Here is an 11656-nt window from a genome sequence, read left to right on the forward strand (position 1 = left end):
ACAGCTGATGGCCAGGATGATGAGAAGGTTCCCAGAGATGGTGACCATGTACAGCCCCAAGAACAGCCCAAAGACGACCTCTTCTTGCTCTGCCTGTCCGGAGAGTCCCAGGAGGAGGAATTCAATGGCTGTTGTTTGGTTCTCTCCAACAATATCCATGGGGGAAACAGTTCCATTGCAAGCTAAGATTGGATGTCAACACATAAACAAAAACAACATGTAATTTGGAAGAACTGAATTGCTAGTTGAGAAGTTACTAAAACTGAGTGGTCTGAGTAATTTTACAGAAAAGCCTTCAGTATGGTTGATTATAATGACTGTGTTCTTGCTAACTCCTGTTTGTATACATAGGTTCTTTCCTGGGCAAAACCTTCTTTGGTCTAGTAATTGTGGTATTACATCTCACTTTATAGGTGAAACAACTGAAGCCTGAGGCAATGGGAAGATTTAACCAAACCCTCAGAGCCAAAAGAAACGACTGCTCTAAATCAGTAAAAGAGCTGCTGTTGTTTATGCTGTATTTTGAATAGCTGTCGTTTTTTGAAATTTTAACCAAGAAGTAAATCCTGTATATGATGCCACACTGGAATGCTGAAGATTTCATCTGTGGCTTTTCTAAGTTTCTCAGAAACGGGCATTTTTGCAGAGTCAAGAGACCAGACAAAGGTTTTGTTCAGCATCTTACCTGCCCCTAAGTTGTCATCCGTCGGCTGTTGGGAAGCACTGAGCCATGTAAGAGGCATTCTTCCTCCTTCCTTCTGTCAGAAAGGAAGGGCAGATGCCTGAAGCAGCTGGGTTGTTTTTCTATTGGAAGAAAAAGTTTTACAGACTGAAAAAGAGCAAATTCGCATGGAGTATCTAAAAATAAATCCCAGGACTGAGAAACCAGCAGAGTCAGGGAGGGCAGATGAAAGCTTGAGCTGCTGCAGCTCTGTAAAGATCCAGGGTGCTTAAACAGGAAGAGAGGGGAGCTGATCTCTCAGGGACCAAAGTCCTAAAGACAGGGAGGCAGAAGAGAAGGCTGTTTGTGATACGGTCTGCCTGCTGAGACAGAGGGCACACTAGTGAACATTTTCACAAGACTGGCTAGTGTGCAGACACTTTGGGTTGACGCTCTGCACCCAGTGATGTGAGGGAAGTTAAGCCAAACAGGCTGATGGAAAATGTTCTCAGTGCCATGTGGCTAACGGGTGCCTTAGAATTTGAGGGGTGAGGACTGGGGAAAAGGCTTGGCAGGTGAAAGTGTCCACCATCAAGGCCAGCGATCTGATGTCATCAGAGGACCCGAGTGAGGGCAGGAGAGCGCCGACTCCAACATGGTGTTCTCTGACCTCCACATGTGTGCCTTGGCGTGTGCACACTTCCTCTCACACACAAGTAATTATCTGAGACACCCGGCTCATCTACGTCATTGTTTGGGATCTTGGACCAATAAATTAAGGCTGCTTAATCGCTGGGCTCAGATCCAAGCCAAGACCCCTCTGTGGGGGTGGGCAGGATGCCTAAGGGGCTTGACCCTGAGCCGCTGTGTTGTATAATTGACAGTAAAGAGGATGAAATAGAGCAAACGGTGGCCACAGGCATGGAGATGAGAGGATGAATAAGGCTTCCTCGTGTGCCTGAGATATCCAGGGGGATAAGGGAGTGAGGCTCTTGCCCCTGAGCTTGCAGCCATGCTTGCTGGCAGTTGCGTGCTCTGTCTAGCAGTTTGCACTTTTCGGTTCCCGCCCTGTACCTGTGTCTTTGCTGTACTCCCAGCCAGCAGCGTGCATCCTGACAGACCGGAGTGTGCACGTATGAAGGAGAACAGGCCTGTTCTCCCTTGGAGCTTGCTCAAATGCGGAGGAATGGGTAGGTCTGTCTTAGTTTTCCTCGGTATCATTTCCTATGTTTGAATCCACGCGAATCAGCCCGCTGTTGGGGGTGAAGCTGCCCTCCCTCGCTGCTTCCCTGGCACCCCTCACCTGCGGTCCTCTGCTGCTATCGGGGCCTTCACAGAGTCCCCATCTCCGCTGCCTCTGTGCTTGACCCCGCAGGACACAGTCACGGTGGCCTTGAAAACCGAAGGGCCTCTCCTTATTGGAGGGACACGTGGCTTCCTCAGGTCAAGCTCGAATGGTTGGAGACTAATAAGCAGATCCTCCATCCCTTGAGAGCCAGCTTTTCATAAGGATCGCTGCCAAGTCAGAGCACCCCTTGGGCTGAGTCCTCAGAAGTCCTCATTAGGGGACGTGCGGAGAGCTCATTGTTTCTGTCTTTCCTGGGCTTGGAAAATGGGCCTGCAGAGGCTCTTCCCATTTTTCTCCCTCGAGCATTTTTAACCGATCACAACAATGTAATCTTATTTTTCTCCTAGAAATGTATCATTTTAACTTTTTTTTTAATATCTGTTTCACTTCGAGTTAATTTTGTATATAACGGGAAGCCAAGCTGTGTTGAGTGTTTCTAATATAGTTTTTAATCATCATTGCTTTTTGTTGAAAAACATATATTCTTCCATTGAATTGCATGGGCAACTTTGTCTCCACTGGAAATATGGGAGTGGAGGCAGGTGGTGGTCCTCTGTGGCCTCTGCTTCCTTTTCAGCTCCAGGGTCCTTCAGCATTTCCTGGTGATGGACTCCGGCCTGTAAGATCAGGTGGAGTAAATATGTCCTATTGATTTACGTGTCTGTATTTAACCATCTGTGGCTCCCTAGTAAGTCATGAGATCCACGTGAAAGGAAATCCCCCAGCCCTGTTCTTTTTCAAGCTGCTGTGCAATTTTAGTTCATTTCCCACAGAAAAAAAATAACATTAGTCTGTCAGTCTCCTGAAAAATAAGCTCTTCTGTATGATGTGATTTGGTTCACGGAAAACCTGTGTGTTGTTTTGAGGACCAGTGATTTCCTGTAGATAAAGGGTCCCCCCCCCCATATTTCAGGTTTTTGTTTGTTTGTTTATTTGTTTGCTTCAAGACAGGGTTTCTCTGTATAGCCTTGGCTGTCCTGGAGCTGTCCTTTATAGACCAGGCTGACCTTGAACTCACAGAGATCTGCTTGTCTCTGCCCTACTAAGTGCCTGGATTACAGGCGTGCACCACCTCATCTCACCAGGGATTTTTTTTTCTTTTTTGGATATAGATATTTTGGATATATATTTTTTTACATGCATTATCTTAGATTTCATATTTTTTTAAATTATACTTACTTTTTTGAGACAGAGTGTCACTATGTCGACCAGGCTGGCCTGGAACTTGCTATGTAGACCAGGCTGGCCTGGAACTTGCTACGTAGCCCAGGCTACGTAGTTCAGGCTGGCCTGAACTCCAGAGAGTCCCCTGCCTTTGCTTCTCAGTGCGGATTAAATGTGTGCATCACCACGCCAGCTCAAATGATTCCAACTATTGTAAAGCATCACTTAAGAAACTGTGGAGTTCCAGTTGTTCGCCATGGCTGTATGGCAAGCTGGTAAATTTTTAATTTCAACATGTTCTGCCACCTTCTAGTGTGGTCAGCTTCAGCTGTCCCTCCACACAGCCCTGAGTCACCTGGGAAGGAGACCCCTCAACAGAACACAGATCACAATGAGCCGTGAGCACGTCTGTGTGAAGTTTGTCCAGCTGCTCCTGGATTTTAGCTACTGTGGGCAATACCAGCCATGGGCAGGTGGGCCTGTGCAGGCTGAGCAAGCCAGCAGGTGGAGGTCCTCTGTGGCCTCTGCTTCCATTTCTGCTCCAGGGCCCTTCCTGCCCTAGCTCTCCCTGATGATGGACTCTGACCTGTAAGATGAAACACACCCTATCATCTTCAAATTGCTTTTGGTCATGGTGTTTCTCATAGCAAGAGAAACTAAACCAGAATGCCTTCCTAAGTACAGAATGAGATATTTGGTAAAGTTTGTGTTTGTTTCTTTCTTTGTAGTATTAAAAAAAAAAAAAAAGTTGTTATAGGAAGTCACATTATCTAAGACAGGATGAGCTTCAAATTTTTTTTTTCTTTTCATCTCTGTATCTTTTCTTGCCTTATTGCACTGGCTGGTATTTCTCTTCCAATGCTGTGTACAAATAGAGCTGTGGACATTACTTTCCCTTGGAGGCACATTTAGGCAGACAGAAACATTTAGTATTCATCTTAGATAAGCTTAGCCCTATATTTTGTTGCTGTTGTTTAGGCGGTCTGTTGTCTTTTCTTTTGTGGTGCTGAGAATTGAACCTAGGGCCTTGGGTGTGCTAGGCAAGCTCTCTACCAATGAGCTGTATTCCTAGCTCTAGCTCTGTGCTTTGTAAAGGCTCTTTGTTAGGGAGTCCTTTGACTTGGAATGTGTTGGGTACATTTTTATTTATTTTTAATAAATTATTTATATAGGTCATTTGAATAATTTAAATAAAACACTTAATAATTATTTTTTTCTTGATAAATTCTTTTCCTGCATCAGTTCCTATGCTCACAATAGCATCCATCACAAGGGGTGTATTTGATAATTGATTAGCTCCTCTGATGACTAGAGCCCCTGACACTGGCTCCATTTTTTTTTCTTAGTCCATATTAATGCTGATGATATTGGTAATTCTGTGATTTGCTTTCTTGTAATGTTTAAATTTTTAGTTTTAAGGTTATACTGGCCTCACAATGCATAGGAAGGTTTTGTGCTACTGCCTTTTCTCAGTTTGTGAAATATCAGTATTGACAGCAACAGAATCATTCAGGTCTGGGGTTTTGACTTTAGGAGATATAAAATTAAAATTCCATTAAGAGAATGGCTAAGAGATTATTTTATTTAGTTATTACTACTTTTTATTTCAGGACATTTTTAAATAAAGTGTTCTTCTTCCCTGGAATTTGCCCTTTTCATCTAATTTGTCAAAGTGGTCACAGTAGAGATGGGAAAAATCCTTCTGGTTTCTGAGTGCTTGCCTAGCATGCACAAAGCCCTGGGTTTGATGCACAGAGCCACAGAAACCAGACAGAGCACACCTGAACCCCAACACTGGAGGGGTAAAGATGGAAGGATCAGAAGTTCAAGATCCTCCCAGCCTACAACGTAAGTTCGAGTTACATGATGCACTGTTTCAAAAACCACTTCTAATTCCCTTTTGCGTGTCTCTGTGATGTAGTTACACACGGTGTTATTCCGGACAGTTGTTCTTATTTTTTTGGGCATGGCAGAGCTGCCCGAGGCTTTTCTTTTGTGGAACATTTTTCTAACTTGGTGTTCTTTTGCTATGTGAAATCATTGAGGTTTCTGATTCCTGTGTCTCCAGTAGAGCAGCAACTTGACTGACGTCTCTTTAAACGTCTGGGAAAATGGGGGGGGGGGAAGAAAAGGCATGGGAAGAGTTAAAGTGTTAGAAACAATGATCCTTGCTTCATAACGAGAGTACTGGAGGAGACTCAGAGCAGTGAAATGAACAGTTTAAGTTTTAAAATGTCAGCTTAGAGAAAAGGCAAAAAATGGCAGCTGTGCCTATTTGGTGCAAAACAGTGGTTCTCACAGTCTTAATTGCACTTCCTTGCCCCCTACCCCTTACCTCACCAGCTGAAGTTGGCAGGGTGATTCAGTGTTCCTACCTGTTATCATAGTCCCCACCCCAGAGTCCTCATCTTCCTGGAGTCTGATATTCTCCCCTTTTCTGATCCGTGGGCTTAGTACTGTCTGTAACTTTTCAACCCCAGGATGAACCCAGGCAAAAAGGTGCCATCTGTTGGCTAGGGAAGACAAGGTCCAGGGTCTTCTGTTATTTGTAACTTGTTCATGGACTCGAAACATTCCTCAGACTGAAAACTGTTGAGCCCGATTCGGGAGATCCCCACAAGTCCACCAGGGAGTCGAGTCAGTTGCAGAACACATGAGCAGCTTTATTCGCAGCCCAGGCTGGACTCTCACAGACCCCAAGGCATTGGCATCCAGCAAGGAGTGCCAAGCTCTGGATTGTGGGTGATTTATAGGTCCCAGTCCCTCCCAGCCCATCCAAAGCAGGGGATTCTAGCCTAGCAAGCTTCTATTGGTTAATACAGAAAAAGGGGATGCTACATTTCAAAACTATGTGCTATGGGAAAGTGCCAGGACCATGAAGGGTTCTGGCTTGTATTGTTCTCTTTTGCCTGGGTGGGTGGGGAGCATGTCGAGGGGAAACAGCCAATGTTAGGCTTCAGGCTTGTCCTGTGCTGACCTTGGGTTTCAGTCCTGTCCTGGACTGATAGACTGCTGCAAGGACAGAGGGGCCGATTAGCTCAGTCTGTGCTATCCTGGCAACAGTACCTCTAAAGAGCACCAAAGGAGGATAGCGGGCCTGATATTGAGTCCTCATGACCATTAGCTGGATTGCTCCCAACCTTTGTCTAATAAACGCAATCAATCTATTTAATATGCAGGGGAAGAGGGTAAGCATGAGTAACAATATCAGCAAGGGTCCTGTTAAGGCAGATAACAAGGTAGTAAATCAAGGGGAAGCACTAAACCAAGATTCAAACCTTGGTTTGCTTTGTACACTTTTTCACATGTAGCCAGGTTTTCTCTAACCTTAGCCAAGGACCCTCTGACTATTCCAGAGTGGTCAGTGTAAAAACAACATTCTTCTTTGAGGGCAGCACATAGCTGGCCCTGCTGTAAAAACAACAGATCCAAGCCCCTTCTGTTTTACAACACTATTTCTGCCACGGAGTCAATTCTTTTCTTAATGGGTGATTGAGTTCTCAAGGCATTGAATATCTTTATCAGTCTCTGCCTTTTAGCTGTTATAATTCTGGCTTTGTACATCCAGCGCTGCAATACCAGTTCCTGCTCCAGATAAGCAGGTCCCCAAGATAATAGCTAATATCAAGGAATCCCTTTTGAGTTAGCATTTCAGCCTGTTAGGTAGGATAAAAGCTAATGAATGTTTCTTCTTCTGTAACTTCTTCAGGATGACATTGGGGAGGAGATATTGGGGACCAAGGAAGGCTGAAAGGCTAATCAAAAAGCTAGGCAATGGGGAACCACCTAATTAGCGACTCAGTTGAAGAGAGAGGGAGCCATCACATTGGCTGGACTGGTTTACTTGAGTTTTCAGCAAGTCCAGATTTCAGCTTGCAATCCATAGCTGATCCCTGAATGGAGTCTGTCAGCCAGGTAAAAATTTGCTGAGGCAAATTCCGACGAGGGACAGAAGTTAAAATTTGTCTAGTGAATGGGGGAAGTGAAGAATCCCAAGACCAAAGGAAAAACTCATCTGGGGTCCATTTGAGCTATGGCAGATCCAGGTCTTCTGATGTTTTTGATTTCCTGAAACTCATACAAATTTTAGTTTACAATGACTTGAACTGATCATCAGTATAACCCTGGGCTAATATGGAGCTGCAGTCCTCTTCCCCCTTTAAAGAACACAAGCAAACATTTTGCATTGAAGAATTGCCAGCCTTTTAAATGAAGAAAACCAACCAGGATTAATCTAATGTGATCAAAATTTTTACACATTTTTCAAATCATATTTGTAGGTATGAGAAACCAAAGCAAATATAGTTCATATGCTCTCTGGCTTTCTATACATACTCTGACTTTCCATAACATTTAATATATCCTTAGGTTAGGCCTTTCCTAGCTCCGTTCCTCTGATTTAACCAGACATTTTAATTTTAGACAAGCTATTCTTTCCTTTATCTCTCTTTATTGTCCCACTCTCTTGCCTTCTCTCTTGCTTCTCAGACAATAAAAAACTTTTATTGAAAACCCTTCTTATCATTTTTTATTAAGTTATTTCATGGGTTTTTACCATCCTGCCATGATACACTGTAAAAACTCTAGTTTTCTTCTTTGGCTCAAACAGTATGGCTTGGTTTCATTTGGTAAAATTAATAAAATAAATACCAAGGTCTTTTGACCTCCCCCAAAGGGTTGAGAAACTGCTCCAAATTCTTTGTCAGACTGCCCAAGGTCGTTATTTTAAAATACATGATAAACTTTAAAATGTTTTATAACCTTAAACATTTAATCATTCTCCAAAACCCGTTTTTGCAATATTAAAATACCCAGAGTGAAGTCATAGAGCATAACCATAGTTTTTAGAAGTCAAAACCAAATTTCATCAGTGTAAACAATTCAGTCTCTAAGATTAATACCAAGTGTGTTATTTTGATGTTATAAACGTTGGCTGCCAGCAAGAAAAGTTCTTGTATCCAAACACATGGAGGTGTAGCTCTAATATCTCATATAAGCAGAGTTTTAAACCTTATTTTTTACAAACATGGTTTTTAAGACAGGACAGAAGTTATGTAAAATCTTATCCCAATTAATATTACCTTTGGAAACTTGGTGGTTTTTTTTGTTTTGTTTTGTTTTTTTGTTTTTTTAGTGGGCGCATGCCATTTGTTGTTCAGAATGGTTCCAACCCTAAGTTATAAGTTTAAGTTAATTTTATTCTACAGATGTTATAGATTTTTAACATACCCAATAATCAATAATCTATAACCAAGACATATAAAACATAGTAAACTTATATATTCAAAACAGACAGACAGCCCCTCCCCCCCCTTTTTTTTTTACTTCTTTTAGCTATAATTTCAAGGGAGGAACATCTTGCTACCTGTTGAATCCAGTTTTCATGCCCATAGAAGCTTGTAGATTTCTTACCTGAGAAGCTGCTGTTGCCCCTTTAAGAGCTGCCTGCCTGTTATGAAGCCTCTCTGTGGGGCAGGCTGCTTTCCCAAGCAACCCAACTCCAGCAAGACCTGTGCCAGATCAGAGACCAAGAGTAGTGGCTGAGCTCTGCCAGACCAGAGCCTCCCAGAAATGGAAAAGAGTTAAGTCTAGGCAGTTAGAAGCAGTCTGTCCCGTGTTATACGTCACCTGAGTCTCATCCAAATAAATGAGAACAGTCACCATAGACAGACAAATAGACAAACACAAAGACAAACAACAGATTCTGCCAGTCCAGCGGATAAGAACCCAAAACCAGTACGTCTCCATGGGAGTGACCCACTTTCTTCTAGGCCTAGCAAACAGACTTGGGACCTAGTGTCCCACTCATGAGGCTCTCCATCCTCACCTGGACCTGGGATGGCTCCCAGATCCCTGTGACTGCAGCCTTCCAGCTCATCAGCCAGAGTCCTACTGACATGATGCTCCTTGGCCACCTTTGCCAACATCTTAAGATCTCAGACCCAGAATAACAGAACAGAAACACAGGATACCAGAAAAAAGGCACAGATCGTGGCCAAGGCAAAAATGCTTACCCAGGGTTCTGGTCCTCCAGCTTGCGGGTCCTAAGGAGTCTTGGGGATCCCAGACAAGCCCCCAAGATGTTGTGCCCAATTCACAAGATCCCTAAAAAGACCACCAGGGAGTCTAGTCCATTGCAAAGCACACGAGGATCTTTATTCACAGCCCAGGCTGGACTCCTGAAGACCCCAAGGCATTGGCATCCAGCAGAGAGTGCCGAGCTCTGGATTGTGGGTGATTTATAGGTCCCAGTCCCTCCCAGTGTGCCCAAAGTAGGGGATTCTGGCCTGGCAAGCTTCTATTGGTTAATACAGAAAAGGGGATGCTACATTTCAAAACTGTGTGCTATGGGAAAGTGCCAGGACCATGAACAGTTCCCATTTTCTTTATTCTCTTTTGCCTGGAATTGGGGAGGTTGAGTAGAAATAGCCAGCCTTATAGGCTTCAGTCTTGTACTTGCTGGTCTTGGGTTTCAGTTCTGTCCTGGACTGATAGACCGACACTAGGGGAGAGGGGCCAAATTGCTCAGTCTGTGCTATCTCCAAGAGCACGGCCATCCAGGCCAGTTCCACATCTCTCAAAACGAGCCATAATGATTTACTTCTTACAGAAGTGCCCTGAAATCTCCTACAAAGGCCATTGGTGAAAACTGCAGCCTAGATGGCTGTCATCAAAATGCATCTCTGCTATTCCCTTGGAGTTCTGCTACATCAACCAAAGCACTCAGACACAAATTGTGTTAGAAATAGACACTCTGCAGAACCCTCTGAAATGGAGGCAGCCCTCCTCACAAACACAGTGGAGCTGTGGAAGGCTGGTGGTTCACAAGGCTGTGGACTCTCCCCTCATGAAGCGCTTCCTGGTTGTTATAACTGGCCAAGCTAGACTCAAATTCTGAAATAATTGTGATCATTGCTTTCTGTGCTGCTGCCTTAAGCAAGAGATGAACCTCCGGAAATTCCTGCTACACCATTCTGCCCCTGTGGCTAGAGCTAGACTTTCAATTCTAATCTACAGAACCTTCGACCATTCTGTAGTTTGATTGCAACCATATTGTAATATGTTTTAATATGTAGAAACTTCAGTTATTATAAACGGCCCTCAAGCAAAATTTTTATGGTAATTTCTTTTGCTGTTGTTTGAAAATCAACTCACTTTAATCAATCCTATGGCATTCATTTTGTCAAAATAAATAGCTAAGTTAGTTTTCATAATATTTAATTATATTTAATCAGATACAGCTGAATTCGTACTTCAGTAAATGATGATGAACATCTGGCCTATACAATAAGTTTTCACACATGATATACTGTCCAAAATCACAGTATTGGCTGTGAGACTCACCCTTAAAGATACATGTGGGCATCACATTGGATCTGTAAAGTAACTCTTCTGGGCCTCAGTCTCATTAAGATAGACAGATAGACAGACAGACAGATACAAATTATATGGTTATTAAAGTTGACCCCCAACATAAGAAATAAGTCAATAATACACTTAAGGATTGTGAGTAGGTATCAGTTTCCTATTCTGAAGGACACTTGGGGTGACATAACACTAATAAAAAGAACAGAACAGCAGTACATGGGTCTTAGAGCAACTGGGCTTTTAGTTCTGCTTTTAGTTCTAAAATTTTATAGTTCTGGAATCTTGACAAAAACCAGCCTTCTAATAATTGGTTTTCTTATGGTTTATTTCATGTCTGGATTCCTAGGGCTGTAGACAAAGGGATTGACCAGCAGTGTCACCACTGTTATGATGACAGTGGCCACCATGTCTTTGAGTGACATGAAAGGTATCTATTAGATGATCAGGATCATCCAGTAGATGAAGGAAACCACAGTGAGGTGAGACTAGGGCCTTCCTTATTCCCTGAGTGGAGAGGAACTTCAGTACATTGGAGAGGATAGAAGTGTATGAAACAGTGCTTGCTACATGTGGATCATGTGACAGAGGTCAGCCCACCCATGTGAAGGCTGTGATGTCATTGATAAGATATCAGAAAAAGGGAGCTTGATGATAGGGTAAGGGTTGCAGAAGAAGTGGTGTACTGCATTTCGGGAACAGAAGGTGAGTCGGATCATGAGGAGAGTGTGCAAGAGAGCATGCAGGTGTGTGATGACCTATGACATGGCCACCAGGAGGACACAGAGCCTGCGCCTCATCATCATGGTATCGTGGAGAGGGTGACAGATGGCCACATAGCGGTCATAGGCCACCATGCTCAGGAGCAAGCCATCCATGTTGATGAATACAACAAACAAACAGATCTTGGTCATACACTCCACGTAAGAGATGGACTTGCTGCCCAGCATGTGGTTCGCCAGCACTATCAGGGATGGTGACTGAGGAATAGCAGATGTCAACAAGATGTTGACCAAGAAGTACATAGGTGTGTAATGCCTGTGCAGTCTTTGTCACTGTGGTCTCTGAGTAGTGTGTGTGTGTGTGTGTGTGTGTGTGTGTGTGTGTGTGTGTGTGTG

The 11656-nt window shown here is 43.5% G+C and overlaps 1 protein-coding gene and 1 pseudogene across 1 annotated transcript in view; both read right to left on the bottom strand.

The window, feature by feature from the left end:
- LOC129669107 (olfactory receptor 24-like) overlaps positions 1–159 on the bottom strand; it is a 711-nt gene extending 552 nt beyond the window's left edge. Inside the window, exon 1 of the mRNA XM_055597211.1 lies at positions 1–159. This exon is cut by the window's left edge and continues 552 nt beyond it. Within this exon, the coding sequence (XP_055453186.1) occupies positions 1–159 (159 nt within the window).
- A 10648-nt stretch (positions 160–10807) lies between these two features.
- Positions 10808–11656, bottom strand: part of LOC129669072 (olfactory receptor 1C1-like) — a 6763-nt pseudogene continuing 5914 nt past the window's right edge.

Source organism: Psammomys obesus, unplaced genomic scaffold, assembly GCF_907164565.1.
Source record: "Psammomys obesus unplaced genomic scaffold, mPsaObe1.curated_primary_1811, whole genome shotgun sequence".
In the NCBI taxonomy this organism is placed as follows: domain Eukaryota; kingdom Metazoa; phylum Chordata; class Mammalia; order Rodentia; family Muridae; genus Psammomys; species Psammomys obesus.